General features: G+C 40.4%; 1 protein-coding gene across 1 annotated transcript in view; it reads right to left on the bottom strand.

The window, feature by feature from the left end:
* Positions 1 to 8,618, bottom strand: part of col1a1a (collagen, type I, alpha 1a) — a 20,999-nt gene extending 12,381 nt beyond the window's left edge. Inside the window, exons 1-15 of the mRNA XM_035654963.1 lie at positions 8,537 to 8,618; positions 7,375 to 7,468; positions 6,186 to 6,294; positions 5,685 to 5,729; positions 5,396 to 5,431; positions 3,836 to 3,928; positions 2,245 to 2,313; positions 2,111 to 2,155; positions 1,343 to 1,396; positions 1,203 to 1,256; positions 1,042 to 1,095; positions 887 to 940; positions 742 to 795; positions 188 to 232; positions 26 to 79 (exon numbers count right to left, since the gene is read on the bottom strand). Of these exons, the coding sequence (XP_035510856.1) occupies positions 26 to 79; positions 188 to 232; positions 742 to 795; positions 887 to 940; positions 1,042 to 1,095; positions 1,203 to 1,256; positions 1,343 to 1,396; positions 2,111 to 2,155; positions 2,245 to 2,313; positions 3,836 to 3,928; positions 5,396 to 5,431; positions 5,685 to 5,729; positions 6,186 to 6,294; positions 7,375 to 7,468; positions 8,537 to 8,618 (942 nt within the window). The remainder of the gene's footprint in view (positions 1 to 25; positions 80 to 187; positions 233 to 741; positions 796 to 886; positions 941 to 1,041; positions 1,096 to 1,202; positions 1,257 to 1,342; positions 1,397 to 2,110; positions 2,156 to 2,244; positions 2,314 to 3,835; positions 3,929 to 5,395; positions 5,432 to 5,684; positions 5,730 to 6,185; positions 6,295 to 7,374; positions 7,469 to 8,536) is intronic.
* Positions 8,619 to 21,425: the final 12,807 nt, after the last annotated feature.

Here is a 21,425-nt window from a genome sequence, read left to right as displayed (position 1 = left end):
TGTGTGTGTGTATGTGTGGACTCACAGCAGCTCCAGAAGCACCAGTGCGGCCTCTCTCGCCAGGCAGACCACGAGGTCCCTGAGACAGAGAAACATTCAGTCAGCTTTAAATCAATTGGAAGGGAGGAAAAAAATCCAACATGGCTACTACATGTCTGAGATGGTGGGGGGCACTTGTTTTACTCACCATAGCACCAGGGGTTCCATTCTCACCAGGGGCTCCGGACTCTCCCTAAACATACATAAAGGTGAGGTGACGAGAATGACAGAAACTGTGGCATCCTTTGTCAGTATTAATTAAACTAGCTAGCATGGCTGCCTCTATGCTGCTACCACTGGTAATCTAATACTAATACCAAGAACTACTTAAAGGTTGAGTCCACTGATTTTACTAGTCATACAGAGTAGTAGTCATTTTAGCTTGGTCTTGGAAATCGCGCATTTACAACAGACATTACAAAGATACTATTGGTTGCATTATGGAAACATAGGGGCCAGTTTAAGTCATATTTTGTGACTAAAAGGCAAGATATTTCAGCTTCTGCAGCTTCCATTTTTCTAAAAATTCTGTCCCAGGACTTAATGGAAGTGCAATTCAACTCACATAAATAATATGACCAGTACTTTTACTACAAGCTCTAGCACTGCTACTACTGTCACCATTGCCATTTGCACCACTGTACTACATCTATTAGTAATTCTGCTACATTTTGCTACACTGATAACAAAGAAGGTACTCACCTTGGGGCCAGCTGGGCCAGAGTCTCCCTTAGCACCATCCAGTCCACTGAATCCCTACAGAGAGAGAGAGACATACAGTTAGTCCACAGTTAGGAGAGTCTTTATTGTTCATTTGCTGAACGGGAAGGTGCAAGCTCTGACTCACTCTGTGTCCCTTGATGCCGGGCAGACCGGGGGTTCCTGGGAAACCACGAGCTCCCTGAGGGAAAGATGAGTGATAGGAGACACCATTTATTACCATGGCTCTGTTTTTGTTCCTTACGATGCATCATTAAGAATTACTCTGCTGTGGCATCTTACCTGTGGGCCAGAAGGTCCACGCTCACCATTGCGACCAGGTTTGCCAGACTCACCCTGAGATGAAGGGAGACAGAGAGAAAGGAATGAGCGGGTGGATAAATTCATTCTTTGATCCAAGCTGAGATAAAGATGGTGAATATGAGCAGATTCAGTTGACTCACATCCTCTCCGTTCTTTCCAGGGGGGCCAGCGGCACCACGGGGACCCATGGGGCCCTGTAGGGAAAAACAAGGTGAGAATGACAAAAGGCTACCGAGGTGTGATGTAGGAGTGTATTTGTTTCTGTGCTCCTAATACTCACAGCAGCTCCAGCCTCTCCGGGCTCACCAGGGGGGCCAGTGAATCCCTGAGGTCCCTGTAGGGGGGGACACACATAAACACCATCACTACTACTGTACACCATCAGTACTGTACAGATATGTTGATAACACTCTCTAAAGTCTGTAAAACACGCAGTGTTAGGCAGCGGGGTATCTTTGTTTCATTGTTGCTGTGAGCTCACTTGGGTGGGTACAGTAGCAGAACTTGAAATGTAGTAGTGATGAGAATAACCAAACCCTAACTCTCTGTTTGTATGACAGCATTCTTTTTCAGTGACTTGTTATGTAAATCATTTGTGTATATTAAGGGTGAGTCCTGGCTAGCTTCAACTAAATTCGCAGATCTGCATTAGCCCGCTGCGTCAACCCTTTATTCCAGGTTTTATCTAGCTTCAAGAGGTTTCTTGGATTTTATTGCTTAAACATTTGAATGATTCTTTCTGGTGCTGACAATTCGAATTGTCAGAAAACCCGTTTTCCTTTCATCTTTGTACAGTCTTTGAACATTTTAGAAACTGAAGGATATGTGTTCATGTCATTCATGTCTACGTGTTAACTTTGTAGTTTTTATTTGGAAATTAACTCTCACTGTGCAGTGAAACAAAGGAGCGTGTCATGTCTCTTAGGAGAGGGTAGTGATGTCATGGTAATGTCATGGTGAGGTATGCATGCTATCGCTGCCCTCTCCTGCTCGATCATCCCAGCTTCAGATTCCAAACAGTTTTGAGTTAAGGAAGTAATGTACTTACGCTAGCACCAGGAGATCCAGGGGGTCCACGGGGTCCCATTGGGCCCTGTCAATCAAACAGAGGCAGGGTCAGACTGCACTGCATCACCATGATTGACAGTGAGATGATAGTGTGTATTTGTGTGTGCGTCATACCATGGGTCCAGGCACAGGCATGGCAGGAGATTTGTCATCGTAGCCACCAGACATCTGAGGGGAGAAGTTCTGGAAAAAAGCAAGCAGAGATATTATATATAGAAATATTCCAATCTGTCTGTAATGTGACATACAGTCTGAAAATGTGAATTAGGTTTAATTTTTCCATGACGTGGATAAAAGGCCTTTTCTAAGTTGTTTTGTATGTAGAACAATGCATTTTCACAACATGTTCAAGACCCATTTGTCTTCTATAAGCATATGCACTCAGGGGCTTATATATGAAAAACATCTGTCCAACAAAATCTGAAAATAGATTTTGGGGCATCCCAGACAAAACCTCTTTAATTGTGTCTCAATCAAATCCTGAAGATTAAGATTCATACAAACACAATCTGTCTCCTGTTTCCTACTTTTCTCTACCAAATCCCATCATGTTATCTGACTGTGTGACACTGCAGAAGATGTAGAATCTCAGCTAACGCTGCCTTTAGAGTCTGGTTTATCTTCGTGTGGTCACCTAGAATGGAAGTCTGTTCCATTGACTTAAGGATTGAAGTCAAATTTACATTAAAATGCTAAATTAAAAAACAGGAATATTGGTTTTGTATGCTTGGATTCTAAAACTGGTAAATAAGCATGTGAGTCACTGGTAAAGTCTATACAAGCAAGCTAAAATGGACTGGTATCATACCAGCTTAACCTGGTAAATTAGCATGTGATTTAGTGATAAATTCTACATGAGAATGCAAAAGTAGGCCGCATATGTAAGCTCAGTGTCCTTAACTTGAATGTGGGAATGTTGTCGGAAGGAAAGAAGTCAATGGTGAACTGAATCATAGCATGCTAAATTAGATTGTGACGCTATATTAGCTATATGTGGTGATGTAGCATGTTAGTCAATAATAGCTACTACATAAGCATAAATCAGGCTGGGATGATATATGTTAGCTTAGCCTAGTGAATTAGCATGTGGATCTACATAAAAATGCATAATTAGCCCAGAAATGCTAGCATGGTATCCTAAACTACAGTAAGAGCCAGTGGAAAGAATGATTGATGAGTTTTGTATGCTAAGTAAGGATGGATTATATACATTCTTAGCATGATAAATCTATCACTTCTACTACAAACTGATCAACTACTGGATTGGACATCCATTACAAATAGAGAAGATCTGCTTCCCCTCCCTGAGCATCTACCTAATGACCTTCTGACCTTCTGACCCCAGACTGAAAGCCAAACAATCGGTGGTCTATTTTCATGTATTTCACAAAAAACACAACATTTCCACACATTTTGAAATCTCTCGCCAAAGTACGGGAAGCAAAATGATTTATGGGTAATAGAATATGACTGCTGGGAAGCTGGGAAGAACCAAACTGAACTGGGACTGATGCTTGTGCGTGTTATTTTGGTTGTGTGTTCATGATTTGTTACATCACCACAGAAGAAGAATTATCCCACACCTGTGTCCAATTAATGAGCTACACGCATGAGTCATGTGACTTTTGTGTCTAGCCACTTACAACTGGTCAATTTAGATCTAAACAAGTAAAATACAGAAATACAACAAAACCCAACAACTTACTCCACCAAGGCCGGGGGGTCCAGGAGGGCCGGGAGGTCCAGGCAATCCAGGCTGGCCGGGGATACCATCGTTACCAGGGGGACCAGGAAGACCCTGTGATTGGGGGTGGGGCAGGGGGACAAGATGAGAGAAAGAAGGGGTCAGGCTTGAGAGTCAGAATCACCTGAATGCAGGGCTCTGATACTAACACAACACCCATAGACCCACATCAGAACAGATCCTTGTGTTTTTATAATTAATTTCCTATGTGTGTCTTCACAGGCTGATTGGCTCCCTGTAGTGATGGAAGCAGCATTACACCTGAAGGAGGTGCAGTTTACTCCCCTCCAAGACTGACCATGTGACCAACGAGGACTGGACTGGTAGTGGTCAGGATACGGGAAGTATGGGTAAGTACAGTCACTGAACAAGGAATTACACCATCATCTCAAACTCAAAATACATGACTGCAATAATTTCTACATTTTGAATATAGAATTATAATAATTACTGAAACTCATAATTACACTTGAGTATACGTAAACTCCCAAACTTAGCTGAAGGTGAGCTGACCTTCCAAAATAAAATGACCAAATTCTATTCAGATCCAACTTGTACAGCTGGCTGAATCAAATCCTATCATAGCAAAGACTTATTTTAAGTCAATAATAAAATCAACATGAAGATCTGTAAAAAACACTGCAAAAGCAACCCCAAACATATCTAACAGAGATTTTTTCCCACAGCTCTTCCTCACTGTGTCTAACTTCCCTTCAGCTGGGCAAAGTCTCCACTTCCTGTCCTGCTACAAACAGCTCCAACCTCAGCCTGCGTGTCCCAACCTGAGCCCAGCATGTTTTCACCCCCTGATCATTTCACTGCTCTCGGTAAGCAGTGAAACCTCTTCCAGCTAATCTCTTGCTTTATAATGATAGCGACCTAATTCAGACATGGAAGGTAAAGAGTACAAATAGTACCCATAAGTGCAGTTTTAATCTGAGGATCTATGTGTGCAGCTTACTTTTGTATTTCTACTTTCTGGGACTCATAAGACCTGGATCTACTTTACAGGAAAAATGCTTAAATGCTAAATCCATCACTAATTATGTTCTCAGTAAGTAGTTAGACCTGATGTCATTGGGGCAGCTGCTGTTCACACACCACTCCATCAATAACTTGAGTGCTTTTACTTGTTTTACTTCGAACACACGTTTACTTTGATAACACTTTGATGATTTTGAATGCTGGACTGTAAAGAATCCCAGTCCCGTTTCCACATGTTGTTATAAGGAGTTCGCTAGACCTGCTCTATTTTGAAAGTTTGTCCTGATTTGGATCAACTTCTGTTATGAATTGGGGCCTATACAAATAAAAGCTGAATTGAATTGAATTGAATGTTCCGGAAGTAACAATAAAAAAAAACTTAATCGACCCTTTTGTCAGTACAGCTCCATCATAAACACACAAGAATCTGCTCTGGGTGCCAGACAGAGTGTGAACGCACCACGTGGCCCCTCAGCTGAGCGGGAATCGAACGACTGATGAGTGAGTGACAGACGAAGTGTGAGAGTGTGAACCTACCCTGTCTCCCTTGGGTCCACGCTCTCCCTTGGGTCCCTGTGAGCAAAGAAAAACAGACAGTGTCTCAGTGCAATGCTAAAAAATCATAATAATAGAAAAATATGTGGATATGATTCATATGGGTAATGATGTATCTGATCAATAACGTGATCATCAATCCATCAGTGATCAATAATCAATATTACAATCAACAGGTTTCTTTTAAATTACATTATTATATTTTATGTTTATTATATGTTCAGAGCAATCATTTGGACAATCAGTTATCAATGAAATAACCAATATTTACCTCAACCTGGGGCTCCTGGAAGCCTGCAGAGAGAGGAGACAGAGACTTAGGATTATGAAAGAAAACACACACACACACTTCCTCTTCCTTCCTTGTCACTGTAGCAGAAGAGGCAGACTGTCTTGTGTCTTTGTGTGCATTTGTGGGGGCAGATAATGTGTTTAGTCATATTGAAGCACCTAAATGTGAAAGAAGTGAGGGAAGGAGTGAGAGAGGGTGAAAGACAGCAAGAGTTTGAGTAGTTTTTGGCCTTTTTCTAAGGAGACAAGGAGAATAAGAATGGACTATATGTATAATAAGAATAAGGAAAATGGGGGAGGTAGAATAATAAAAATAATGATAAAATATTGGAGAAAGTATGAAAAGCAAGTAGCTTTAAGAAAGAAAGAGAAAAAGAGAATATATAATCCGTCGTCCGGAGGCCAGATGCCAGCACTCCATCTGTGGGGGTGACGGGGTTGGGGCAGGTCTGTGTGCTCCTCGCAGATGACCTCATCGCACATCACCGGTGCCCGCTGTCGCGACACGACAGATCTGGCCATTGCTGCTGGCTTCCACACCATCCCGGTCCGCCAAACACCTGGCCGTCAGGCTGCAGCTTCGCCCGTGCCTGGGAGTTGCGGGATCACCACTGAGAGATACAGGTGAGATCACCTCCAACGCACACGCGCAGAGAAAATACAAGGGTCTAGATAGGGAGCGGAATCAACATTAAAACTGCATGTGGAAAAAAATGGACAAACAAAGCGAGAATCAAATGTATTTTAATTATATAAATAAACTAATGTAACTTGATATAAGCTGCATTAAATCAGCATTTATAAATCAGACCGTCGATGTTTCAGATTTTTTTAATGGTGTTTCAATAATTATTTGTTTATTCAACTAAAAATAAATGTGAATACAATTTGAATAAATGGTTCCATAATGTTATAGTTATATATATTATATATATAACGATATATATATATCAATAATATATTATACAGTTGTCCCAGATATACAGGCTATATTACTTGTTTTTGAATCGCACTCTTTTTTTAAAAAAGAACGGTTTTAAACAGCTTCACATTGGAAAAAGTACACATCAAAAGATTTTATATAATGACACCAAAAATATAAATGACACAAAATGTCGACCAGGAAGCAGAAATGGTGAAAGGGCAGTAACAATAAGAACATTCCAGCCGAGAGAAGAGAGGGGTTGGGTAAGTGAAAAGGGGGTGGGTGCAATCGGACCGGAAAGAGGTCATAGGGTGGGTGCGGGGTTGGGGTGTCTGGAGGTTCTACATGCTACCTCCTCACACGGAAGACGCTGGTTACGCCAGAGAAAACCGTCTTCCGAGATCTAACTTCTTAACACCAATAAAAAACCCTGAATGATCGTTATTCTTGCTCTTTAACTCAAATCACATTTCCCCGACCTGAGCCCCCCGGCGTGCGGACTCGAAAACGAACCCACGAGGCTCCTTCTAGGGTTTTAAATTTTCCCCAGCGTGCAAAGTGCTGAGCTCAGGGGGAAGCCAGCAGCGGCTGCTGCAGACTGGTCGGCTTGGCAAGCCAGCTTTGGTGGAAAACACAGTCCACATGTGTATTGCAATTAGAGGACCAAAAAAAAGAGTGGAAAGATAGAAGAAGAGGGGGAGGAGAAAGGTGGTGTGGGGGACGTGGCGCCCCAGATGTGTCTTGCCCCAAGGTGCCGGAAGACAAGCCTGTGGGTGGCGCCTGTTGAGACCGTTCAGATGGCAACCCATCTGCTCTCAGGACAGACCAGACGGGCCAGGCTTGAAAAGAATCAAGGAAGAAACATCTTGGAAAAATTTGACTTTTCAGCTCCCTTGGTTCCCTCTTGATTCCAGAACTGAGCTGGGTCCTCTTTGTCCCTTCTGTGTCTAAACAACCAGCCCAGAGGCCCTTACCTTCCCCTGGCTTGTGCTCTACAAATCTCTTTTACCATCACGTCTGAGCTTTTGTCCAACTGTCAAGAGCAGAAGGAGGAGCCTTGCTAAAGGCTGTAGAGGTTCCAAATGCTTCCCCATAGCAAGACTACGGCCTGCTCTCTCCCTTCTTGCTCTCCCATGTGACCTCTAACTCCGCCTCACCCTGGCCAACACAACACTTGCTTCAAGGCAGTGGAATGTTTTCTCCTGCCACAATCAAATCCCAGGCCTTGTGCGAAAGCTTTTCCCCGTCTGTCTCCGTGGTCTGCCTGCAAAGGGGGGAAATTCTTCCATTCATTTTTTATCCTTCTCCAGTCTTATCAAATGTAGAGTTTTACCTACCTGAAGATCACCTTGGGCTTAAGTGGGGGGGTAGGGGGGTGGGGGGTGGTCCCAGTGTGGAAATATGGGTTGTCAAATTGATTAATTGCCACAGGCTTTTTCATTGCAGCCAAAATGTTTCTTTTTCTGAGAAATACTTTCAGCTTTTTGGGAGTTTAAATGTGATAGTGATGCTAGTCCCCATGTAGAAACCCTCGCGTAGAGGAACCCGAAAACCTGCAGCAACCTCTCGCTCTGCATGCATGGGGGGGTGGGGGGGGTAGAGAAGAACATAAGACAAACACAAGGAGAGAGGAGAAGAGGAGAGAAAGAGAGAGAGAGAAGGCCATTCTTGGGAATGCCCATTGCATTTACGCCACCTTGCCTGTTAAAGCCCTGCACAGTATCTATCTGAGTGGAGACAAAAGAGCAGCACGCATCAAAGCTCCTATCTCTAGTTCAAACTTTTTCCTTTCTTCTCTTCTGTCTAAAATCTCAGCAACCGTCCACCCACGTAGAGAAAATCCACTTTCAAAAACCAGAAGAAAAAAAAAGGGTTGAGAAGCTCCAGTAAACAGTGATGAAACTTACGGTCGTCCTCGCCCTGCGCTCTGACCAGGAGCACCGCTGCGCTGAGCAGCAGCGCCAGCCGCAAATCCACAAAGCTGAACATATCTAGATGCCACTAGACATGTAGACTCTTTGAGGCAAGAGAGGAAAAAAGTTGGGGATGTTTTCTTTTTCCTGCTACACTCCACTCATACACGGGTGTTTGGGGCAGGGTCCGCTCGTCTGTTCACAGTCCTCCTGACCCCAGCAGAAAACTCCCTACTGCCTACACTCACTTTCCACAAGGGCTTTTATATGGGAGCCTGAAGAACTGGGAGGTGCTGGGGACTGGACCGATTGGGGACGCACCCTTGCTCACCCAGCTGCTGCCGCTCACGTTTAGGGAAGACAAGAATGGACCCCTCCTTCAAAGGAAGGAAAAAAACAGAAGAAAAGAGAGGAAAGAAGAGGAAAATCAGCATGTCCCTCCTTCCATAATTCCACAGCAGAAGGGTTGGAGTTTGGAAGGGGGGCTGAGCAGGAGGAAATCTGATCCTGAAGAGCATTGGAGGGTCGGAGGAGGATCTCCTCCTCCAGCAGCCACGGGTTTAATCCGGATTTTATTTCTGGTCCTGATCTACTTCCTGACTCACTTTGATTTCAATTGAATGTTAGACTGCTTCTGGTAGTCTCAGAGCAGTTCTAAAACTGAGAACATTACAGTTGTAGTCCAGTTGTGCTGTGTTCAGCTGGGTTCTTGAACTTTTAAAAAATTAGTTTTTGGTTGTATATTCCTTGTAGTGTTTTTATGGCTGTAGCTGTCAGGCTGTTAACATGTACTCAACGTGGCTGCAGGCTTAAAAATGTTTGGTTTCATTTGTGGGCTTAGCTTGGCTTGTATTTTTGTCTCTGTTGCTAATTCAGCTTTGATCAGTGATGTCAGGTAAGGAAAGCCTCAGTGTTTGCTTTGTTCATGTGACTGTAATGTTTAGGATTGTCGTCATGTCACAACCAAACCATCACCAAAACTAAAAGTTTAGTTAAAAGACAGATTTAAAGGTCCAGTATGTAGCATATAGGAGGAACTATTGGCAGAAATGGAATATAATATTCATAGGTGTGTTTTCATTAGTGTTTAATCACCTGAAAAAAAGAATCGTGTTTTTGTCACCTTAGAATGAGCTGTTTTTATCTACAGAGTCCTCCTCTATGGCGGAGTCCACCAGGTTGAACTGCTGTGTTTTTACAGTAGTCCAAAATGGACACGTTTTTCTCAGAGTTTTGTTATAGTTTCTCCTTCACGCTTGGTTGAGTCAAGGGGTTTCAGTTGGTTGCAATCTGCAGTCTCAGCACTAGATGCCACCAAATCCTACACACTGGCCCTGTCTCTTGTGAGTTATCCTGCTTTATTAAAGTGGAGTGGCCCTTTACTTTGCATCTGACAGTCCATGGGCTATCTACAAAAACCCTTAATCAGTAAATGACACCAGAACGTGTGTTACTGGGGATTTTCCTTATAGTGTCATAGGATTGTACTTCAGACACAACTCAGATCTTGATCCATGACTCATCAACAGCGAGCGTCTGTTAGAGAGCTGCACTATTGTGCTTAATTGTGTTATTCAGATCTCCTGTTCCAGCCCTATGATCCATTCTAGCATGTGTGCTACACCCCATGGTAATGTGACCTGAGCCAAGGTGGGCTTGCAGTTATGGCTTTGGAACCAATTTAGCATTGCGCTACTATAACACTGTCAGACTCATGATGGACAGTTAAAAAAATATCAAAATGAATGCAGCAGAGCCCTTCCTTTCTTTTTATCCCACATATTCTTCTTGCTTGTCGAAACATGGCGCCTACATTACCCACAGTGCAACCCAGGAGATTCAGGTGCGTTATGCTAGTAGCGGCTAATGTGGTCTTGAGTTGTGAGGAGCAGGCGACAAAGGTCTAGTAGCTCTCTAACGAAACACCCCCAGATTTGTTTTCATTTTCAAACTTCTTCTCCAACCAATGCTGACTCAAGTGACAACACTTGAGGACATAGTCCCAGTGAAAATGAACAGTTTGTTCATTGGATTATAATGAGGCTTTCAGGCAAGAGGCCTGTGATGTGACCCAGATGTAAAACCAGTAGCTGCTTTATACTTAGTTTTTAGGGACATACAATTCTGAACTAAGTTATCACTAGTCACCTGGTAGAGCATGCAGCCCATGTATGCTGAGTCCTTACCAAGGTTAAACTGTTCCCACCTATGAGCCCTTTGCTGCATAGTTCATCCCCCACCATTTCCTGTCAATCTTCAACTGTCACTGTCAGATTAGAGGCATAAAAAGTCCCCCAAACAATAAATAAAATAATAATAGCAATATTCTTCAATATTGCAAGGTAGGAGGCACAATGTAACTTAATACCATTCACTGATTATTCATTTTACCTCCCAACTTCAATTAAAAGCAGGGTCCAAATTAGAAGCAGGTCTCCTTTACTAGCCCGGTGTGGCTTTGTCACGTTTTGACAAATAAACACAGGTCTCCATTAGATTTCATAGAGGTTCCAAGCTGCTTAGGTCCCCTGCTCAAATCTAAATGTTTACACTTTTGTTAATTTTTGTGAAATGCTATACATTGTGAGATCAGTTCGATTCGTCACAAAAACGATGATCACCAGACTATCAAATTATCAAGTTAATGATTTTATATTATATTGATTATTCAATATCCTAATTTCTATACTTTTTTGTGCAAATTGTTTGAACCCAAAGTTCAAGAGTCAGTGCTCCGATATGGAAAGAGTGATGCAGATCCATGAAGTCACTGAGCTATCTTGATGCTCAGCTGCAGATTATTTGGCTTGAAAGTCGGCCATATGCTTATGTTGGAAGTATTTCAGTTGGCACAGAGGATAAAGTTTAGACTTGGTGAGAACAGACTGCAGATTACCTGCAGATTTAAGTATGTATATAGTGCAGTGACGTGTGAATGTCATGTGTGTGAGATCCATCACCATCAGACTCATCCTCGTATTTAAATATAGTAGATTGAAATGTGTAAAAAAGAATAACTTTTATATAGATAGATAGATAGATAGCTCAGTGAAGCAGCTGACTGTAAAAAAAAAAGCATTACAGTCTTTTATGAGCAAACCAGATGTTTGCATTTTTTGGAGCGGCAGCAGTCGGCTGAAACTGCCTCTGTTTTGAAATACCTGTACAATTGTGGGGTTTGCAGACATTATGATTGTTATTGGCTCTAAATAATAAAAGCCCTTTTTTTTAGCGACAGCATTCCCCCCCAGTCCAAATAAAGGTTTATATGTGCGATTCTGTTGTGCCCCCACCCCGCAGAAGGCTGTGTGCAGCGCCGGCCAGGCTGCAGGTGAGCTGTAATTAAGCAGAAAGCAGACATTATGGAGCAGAGGAGCTGCAGGGAGATGCAGAGTAGCAGCTTTCTGCCATCTGATCCACCAGCAGCAGACACGTTGCACAGTCTGAAGCTGGCCAAGCAAGCCTCTAATTCACTCCTCCTCTCTCTCTCTCTCTCCCCCTTTTTTCTCTCCTTCTTTCTCTTCTTCTTTCTGGCTCACACACACACACACACACACCACATCACACACCACACACACACACACACACTGCAGATACCTTCACATTATCCATGTGTCTGCCTGTTCCTTTTTTTACAGGGAAGAGGATGGAATGCAATCTGTCTTTCAGGAAGAAAGAGAGGCAGAAAAGAAGAAAGGGAGGAAAAGCGCCACCTCATCATTCCCCAGCTCAACCTCCAGCTCTGATCGGATCCTCAGAGCGTCACAAAACGACACACACGTACACACTGACACACACGCACATTTAGCTTTTGTTCCAATGTGTCTCTGATGAAAAAAACACATCGCCGTCATTTCAGCAGCAACCCGCAAAGACTTAACTATTATTCACCAGTAGTTTCACTATGTGGCATTTTCAATTGAGTGTCAATCTTTCAGCAAAGTGTGTTATTTACAGTAGTGTATGTCAGCTGTCAGTCAGCAATCTTCATTTAAAATTTAATTTATAGACACATAAAGCTTAAAATTTAATTTAAAACAGAAATACTTGTGTGTTAATAGAACACAAAACACACAGAAAACCCTTGAATATTATATTGTATGTTGCTAATGTTAATGCTAATGCACTGTGAAACTGATAATAGGGTTCACATTTTGTTTTGCTGTCCTGCCTACGAGGACATGAGGGGTGTAGTTTTTAGTAAAATGTCCTCCATTTAATCCTTAAATGGATGATTATGAAAAACTTGAATTGTGCTTTAAGAAGGGAACCTCTCTTGTTACAAACTTTTTGTGCCAATCTTGGGAGAGAATGCAGAATATCTGTTTTAAGACCGAGCCAAATCTATATTCTGTAATTCTGTAATGAAATGAAATGTTTAATCACTGCAACATTATTTTTGTAGTCTTGTAAACCCATGAGGGTTGGATACTTTGTATGCATGACACCAAAATCAAATCAAATCAAGCGACTATAATGAATATGTGACTTGCAAGGTTGTTATAGTTCACTAAAACTAAACTAAAACTATAGGGGTGAAAAAACATTTTAATTAACTGAAATAAAAATAGAAACTAGAATTAATTTTGGAAGCAGAGTTACCACCCACTAACTATCCACTATTGTAATAGATGACCCAATTGACCCAGTGTTTGACATTATTCAGCTTTTTATGTTGATTATACAATTTAAAACTGAGAATACATTGACTTAGACTTAGACAGACTTTATTTGTCATTTGGATTTGCATCAAAATTAAATTACGTTGCAATGGCACATAGCACAGCAGGTATATGACTGTAAAATAAGTTTGCATTCTTTCATTTACTTTGTGAAGAGGAATGACAGGTAAGGCTTTTTGTTTTTGGTTTCGATTTTCTCCCCCGCTCCTGGTGCCACATGTTGATAGTATCCTTGAGCAGATACTGAACCCCAATTGCTCCCGATGCATAGCATCGCTGTGTAAATGTGTTTGGTAAGAGTTAGTCTCTGTTGATGGACTTCCTTGTCCATCACTGAGTGAATGTGTGTGAAAGGGCGAATACACAAGAATATTAACAATTTACACAAATATTTATGTTGTATTGATCAATCTCTAACTGCATCAGAAACTTGCATGGAAAAAGCATAAGCAGCCAGTCACAGTCTCCATGTGCTATCTCCTTAGCCACGGTAGCCCCTACGTGTAGTTACATTTTTGAAGAGGCTCAGTCCCTCCAGGAATTAACGCGAATTCAGTTGTTCGCAATCTTGCAATTTTGTCCAATTACTGCAACTTTTCCACATATTTGACCAATCATTGTAGTTTCCTGCGAGTTTCACCAATTGTAACGCCTCCCTGCAGAAAACAGGTTGCCATACGTTACCAAACTACCAGATTTTCTTCGCCATTGATTTTTAATTAATTATTTGGAAAAAAAACAACTATTTTTGCTATCTTCACGGTCTCCTGCAATTTCACTGAAACATGCATGCATCGCAATTTTTTTGGAAAAGTAGCTATGGAATCTGGGAGGGACTGACATGTTTGATCAAACAACAACAAAACCCTTCTCTTGGCTCAATCAAACATTAATTAAAGAAGCGTGGAACAAACCAGCACAGCATTCACTGTTTTTAAACGCAACATAAAACTGTGACAACCACTTTCCAAAAAACATATCTTGATAACTGAGTGCCTGCACTTTCTGACTGAATTGGAAATTCCAGTTTCTATGCTGTTTGGAACGAAACTGGTATGAATAAACATGAAAGGGTTTTTGCAAAGCTGCCTTCAAAATTGCTGTAATTGTAGCTCATGCAGGGTTAAACGGCCAGAAATAAAGAGACGCTAAAAACAGTGCAGTTTTCTTTTATCAGTTTCTTCTTTCTTGTGGGACATAGTACAATAAACCAGTGAAAGTTTTTTGTTGTTTCATGGAGGTGATGATTGAGCCTTTATTCAGCCTAAGAAATAATATGACCCAAATTAAAGAGTTCAGACTCATGTACATTTTCTCTTTAGCTCTACAAATGTACATAAAGGCTTTGATTCCCAAAAAAGCCCCTCATAGCAGACACTTCATGCACAGAGCTGTCAATAAGTAGTTGTGAGTTGATTGGCTGGTTCGGAATTATCTTTGGCACAGTGGAAGGTCACAGCAGTTCTTACAAGCAGAACAGTATGTTTGACCCCAGAGACGAAACTACTAACACACACAGATCTGCAGGGACACAGTCCATACATATAAGTTTAATTTAATTAAAGCACATTGTAAAGCTGTATAGCAATAAAGTCTGAGCGATCAGTGGAGCAAAAAAATCCAACTCTGTAATTTCCAACTTTTCCCTGGCAGAGCAGAGTTGGAGAAAAAACATGGAAATGTTTGGAATTCTTGCACAGGAGGAAGGGAGAGAGAGATTGAAATGATATTAATTATCCCAAAAGGTCAGATAGGAGGTAGAGAGACACTTAGCTAACAATGAAAGTTACTTTGATTAGATGAAATCATTATTATGCAAGATCATCTGAGCAGACCAAGTTTAAATTTATGTCCATTGAGATTTAGTAAGATTCAACTCTAAGCCAATGAAAGCAGCTTACAGGTGGCTTCTAAAATTACCCTGGAAGTCAATGATGGAAAGTGAATTTTTAGGGAGGAAGGACTTGATTTAAGGACTTGACCCAGAGACACCTTTACAAAACTGTTTGCTGCACAGAATATAGGGCTGCATGATATGGCAAAAAAAAAAAAATCATATTGCGATTACTTTGACAGATGTTACAGTTGTGTTATGTAAAATTGTCTATATGGTGTGCAAAGGGCTGATTAGGCAATGTGAGAGGATTGTATTTATTTTTCAACTTGCATGTCAGTTGTTGTCAGTAAATTGTGGAGAAAAAGGCAATAAAAATGTGTCAGAAAAAGCCTCTTTTGTGGTTATCTGTATTCGTTCATAATGAAGGAGTCATCCACAGGTACAATAGCACAAAGTGAGGAGAGGGGAGGGAGGTGTTGGCTGAATGTTTTTGAAAAGAAGAAGAGTCAAATTCTTTTTCATGGAAAATCTTTTGGAAGGAACTTGAGGAGACAGCAGCACATTTTGAAATAATTCACTTCACAGCCCTAAACACTGCTATACCACTTTTATACAGAGAAATACACAGGATAAAGTCATATGAGACACAAAGAATTGCAAATGTCATAATAAGCGGTAACAGACTATGGATGTATGATTTAAATTAGTATAATGGAGTCTACATTGCTTATAAGAGATCTGGTAGATATTCATAGAAAATAGCCTTAATCTACAGAGAGGTGGGGTTCATTCAGTAACCTAATCCAAGTGTTACAAAATTAAAGTAACGTAACTTAATTACTTTCTGTTACTTTTGGATCACCTCAAGAGCAAAATGCAAAAGAAAAGAAATCACACATTCTCTAATCAGAACTAATAATAAGAAGGTTAAAATGTGTGTATTGAATTACAATATAGCAATAATATATATAGAAGATAGAAAAATATAAAATAAAGAGTTTGTAAAAGATGTACATTATATTACAGTATATAACAACATATATAAATAGAAAATAAGACGTTAAAATATGTATAGTACAGTATAAAACAGAAGTGTAATGAATAAATATTAATGACTAAATACTAATAATGCTTGAGAACTAGATCCTGAATAGGTGTGCTAAAGAACTGTGTACAGTATAATTGCAGTATTGCAGTATTGCAATGTTTGGTCATGATACTGAGAAGATTAGCTATGGTTTCACTGGAGACCAGAGAGGTACTATGGGACTAGTGAAATGTTTACACACTGCACAAATGCATGGCAATATATCATTCTTTATTTTTAAAGCTCCAACTAAAACACTTTGATAGGATCTATTGTCAGAAATGGAATATAATATTCATAGCATGAGCTTAGAATAAGCTATTTTTTTCTACAGGCACAATGGAGTCCCCATGTTGAACCGCCATGTTTCTACAGTAGCCCAGAATGAACAAACCAAACACAGGTTGTCATATACAGACGTCAGAGGTGTTCAGTTAGTTGCAATCTACACTTCACCATTAGATGCCCCTAAATCCTACACACTGGTCCTTTGAATGTATTTTAAATTTTGAATTCTGCCAATAATCACCATTTTTACTAAATGTAACTGTAATCTGAGACAGATTCCACATGCATGGGTGCACTTTAGCACAGTTTAGTGATTAAATGGCAACATTACACACACATAGTTAATAGGGTGTTGTAAAGTAAAGTAAAGTAATTATATACAATGTATATGTATTTATGTGGGTTGGATTCATTATTGTTCTTAATAATAAGTATTATTATGATACGAAAACTACAGATCCAGGCCAGATTAGCCGAACTCTGATCAGATAGAGGAGTTTGTGACTGATGTGTGAGAGCTTCAGCACTTAGTCACTGTCAATCTAATGGATGTGATGACATACACACATACAGTCCACAGAGAAGGTGAGAAAAGTCAGAGAGAGAGACAACTGTTAACAAGTTGTGAACTTTCACTTTTACCTGTTAATACATTTGACACCTAGATGTCAACACACACACACACACACACACACACACACACACATATACACTCATAGACAGAAGTGTCTAGTCTACATCCAAGCATTGGAGTTAAGTGCTATTGGGGTGGTTGTGTGTTCGCAAGACACAACATTTGTAGTTTCCTGTAGATTTTGGGTGCATTCTCCTGTCTTTCTCTTTGTGAATGTGTTAGTTTAAAAAAACAAAGAAACAAAAATGATGTATGTCGTTGTGCAAATGACATACTCCCTGCTTTCTGTTAAAAGTGTTTTCCATTTAGGCCTCATATTAGTGGAGCAACCATTGCTGTCATTACTTGTACTTCTGTTTCTGTTATTATTCTGTTAATTATCACTGGTGACAGATGAGTAAGTGGCCAAAGTACGGCACTGTTCACATTAGGCCCTTCACAAGACAGTTTCACCTGTTGGTCTCGGTATTGGTAAATCCATAAAAACTTCTAGAAATTGAACCAGCTCAAATGCAACGTATGTATATGGAAAAATGCAGGGAGTAAAGAGGAGGAGTTCAGTTTAGAGACCAGGAAAGAGAGTGAAGGAGAAATGTAAAAAAGAATGCACTATATGTCATCAGTGCTGCAGGGTCAGTGAGGGTATTTAAGATTTTGTTTTTATCCCAGCATAATTTATTATTGAGTTATTTATCTTTTAAATCCATACATCTAATGGACATCAGCAGGTACATCAGGTGATGTTGGTGTTAATGAATTTTACCTGATAAACCCAAACAGGGACAGAGGACCCAAACATTGTAATAAAATGAGTACAAGTGATGGACAATGTGCGTTTGTTTTCACCTTTACATCCACCCAAATCTAAAAATGCTTCCTATGTTGAAAACTATAACACAATACTTTGAACGCTGGCACTGCTGACCCTAACGCTTCATGAGGGGAAGAAAGGTAATGGCAGACACAAGTTCCTGTAGGCAAAAGTTTTGGTATAGGCAGAGATAAAAATAAATAATAGTGGCGGAATGAAGTGTGTGGAATGAAATCTTAAATGTGAGCCATGAATCTCGATCAAATCTTATTATGTAACAGCGGAAAACTAGGCTGTGCTTCAGAATTCCAGAAACGCTGATCTTTTGGGAAATGAAGGGTTTTTGTTAAAGAGCAGAGGCTAATAACAGTAATAGTGCCCTGGTCCGGCGCCACGAGGGGTCTTAAGGGACTTAGCCCCCTCAGTTGTATATTTTGCCCCCTCTGTTTAAGCTTTATGTGTCTATAGAAAAATAGCAAACAAAATGTTTGAGAATTTGGCTGCTGTCAGAGAATTACTTTGCCAGTATAATTTAAGGACAATCGACAGTCACTTCATCCTGGCGCAAGGTGCCACTAATAATAATAAAAATACTGATCGGGACTCAACGAGTTGAACAGGCCACACCAACGTCTGAGATCCTCTGTAGGTTTAGGCCTCAAGGTGTTTTGTAAGTTTAACAGTGCTGGTATGGATCCTTCTGGATATACCATCAAACATCTCCCAGAATACAGTGCCAGATATTCAGTTCAAGGTAGCAGTGTGAACTTTCTGATTTAGATTTGTGAAGCCAGAATGTGATAATTGATCATTTGCATTTTTTTTTTCAAATTACAACAAAACAACATGATTCCTCTCAGTCATACACTGCATTTAATAGAATCAACATCTGCAGAAAATGCATGTCACATTTGGACTTGGTGTTTCTAACAAATTTTATATTTTAAAGCTGCTCTTATATATATTTTTATGTTAGCAGTTGCTAAATGACTGTAATGTAAAATGGGACGCTCGTAGTGACAAGCCGGCAGAGAATTATCATCCAACTTCACCATCAGTTTTACAGAGCTTTTAACCTCATTGTTTTGGTTCACTCTCACCACTCTCATCAATCCATTCCTGTTTTCATCATACAAGCACTGATAACCCAAATGTCAGACGGATAAAGTTAGTGTCTAGCTGGTGAACATGGCGGAGCATTTAGGAGCTAAAGAGCCAAATATTTCCCTCAGGAGTTAGTAGAAACAAAGAGTGCATATTGAACTGGAAAAGATATTTATCATATGAACTTTATATTGTGATACTGTCAGTATCAGCTTGTTTGTTAGGTCCCAAAGTGGCCCTAAACCAACCAATTCATTCAGAGTAAAGGTTTTATGTTTTTGATAGTCGCACCTGTTCATTATACACTCCACTAAAGGTTGGTTAAATTTTTTCTTTTGGTGTTTTGGTGGATTACTTTGCTCCTCCCCAGTTCATCTGCATTTCATAATATGGACTATATCACTGTTTGCACATGTGTTTTGTGACTGTGGGTGTACCTGCCTAATTAGCATCTTAGTTCACACAGGTATTGGTGGGTATTTTTTAAACATAACTTTTATTGTGCATTTTAGCACCATTTTTGGTCACTGAAAACCACTGAAACAGAGATCATTGTTGTCTAAAGATGCTGTTTTAAAAAAAAACCTGTGTACATGTGGACTAGGGCTTAAACACTTACCGTTGAAGCCGAGCACACACGCAAACTTAACTGATGGGCGGCTGTCAGTCCAGGTGTTAGATATTTGCTTTCTGCTGCTCATCTGTCAGCAAAGGCAGGTGAGGGGGTGTGTTGAGGAGGGGAGGCGTGGAGGGGGACGTGAGGGTCCTAAACCTTCATTTTGTGTTCTGCCCAGCTGTTTCCCCCCCGGGAGCGAGGCTCTCCCTCACTTTTGTGTCGTTAAAAAACAGATCGTGTGGAGACGAGGAGGCGGGTGGAAGAATGCTGAAGGGAGGGATGGAGGGATGACAGCAGGATGTAGAGCGGAGGGATGGGAGAATAAGTGGGGAGAGGGAGAAATATTCAATTGTTCTCAATAAATCACAGTTACAGATGGATATGTTTGAACAAGAAATTAGTGGTATTAACAGAATGTCCTACACCCTCCTCCAGCAATCTGATTGGCTGGGTAAAGTTACCTGTTGTGTAACTCTATAACTCGCCACATTTAAGATAGACAGGACCAAAGGTGGTAGTGAGGGGTAATACTACAACATGACATTTTAATATAACAGTCTACCATCAGAGCAGATTTATTTTAGTGTAGCATGACTGCAGCTAAATGTAAATCCCTGCAATTCCCCAAACAACACAATTAACACTCTTAAATTAGTTCTAACTTGGCTCTAAGGACTCATTGGCTTGTGTTGAGAGGAAAGTACCAACGGGTCCCTCCTTCAAACGTTTAAAATTCCACACAAATATATTTTTATCCCTTTAGGTTTGGATCCAAGACTTTGAGAATAATGCAGTACACTGACGGAGAACCACACTGGTATATGTGTGCATGTGGGAGTGTAGTGGGTAATGAAGGGTTTGGGTTGGGGGGAATTTGGGGTGCATGAGCATAATGCTGCCTATGCACATGTCCTAATCATCATCATGAAGATATATTCCCAATTAAATTCCTTTTTTGCTTTGGTAAACGGGCAAACCCTAACCTTAACAATAATCTATGAGCAAAACAAGCATGTATAGAGTTTGTTGAGGAGAATGCTGCCTGGGAAGCAAGTTCAGGACAAGAAATCCTTTGTGAATGGATAATAAGATAAAACCAACATAAACTCCATATTACATTATTTACTGCACCTTCTTAAAAATGTATGTACTTATGACATCTGTCAGCAGCTTCTAATACCAAATATATGGAATTATATTTGTGTCTCAATTCCAACACGTAAATACATGTAGTTTTCAGTAAGTTCAGGAAATTCAGTGGTATTAGTAAATAGTAATACTAAGTAACTGTTTATACACAGAAATAGTCTAATGTACATACGTATACACGTTCCCACACATACATCCATTACATAGGTCAATTTCTGAAAATATTATGGATCATTTATGTTTTGTCCAGTGCGTCCTGTGTACTAGGTCTATTTTGCATTTAATCCAATATTGTCCAGCATAGATATACAGTATATACACTGATATACTGTATATACCTTTAGTTAGAATTGCAAAGAACACATTGAGGTACAGGGCCACTGTGCAATAATAAAAAAAGGTAAAAGGCTAAATGATTATAAAACAATATCCAAAAATAAAACATGAATACAGTCATGATAAGAATAAGCACTAATCAGATCAAAGGATCATGCATTATTAAAAGCATCACTGCTAAAACATGCACAACTTAGATTCATCTTCCCTTACTAACTGCTTTAGCCTGCCTATCTTTGCTGCTTCCTCTGCAAGCCGCTTTGCAACCCCCCAGCTCCTCCTTTTATGGTGTATCTAATTAATCAATGTCATTTTTTGATTGCCATTGATGCTTGCTCT

Source organism: Morone saxatilis, unplaced genomic scaffold (assembly GCF_004916995.1).
Source record: "Morone saxatilis isolate NCDOM2014 unplaced genomic scaffold, NCSU_SB_2.0 Contig14, whole genome shotgun sequence".
Lineage (NCBI taxonomy): Eukaryota > Metazoa > Chordata > Actinopteri > Moronidae > Morone > Morone saxatilis.
Note: the sequence above shows the minus strand (reverse complement) of the source record. Positions and strands in the feature narration are given on the sequence as shown.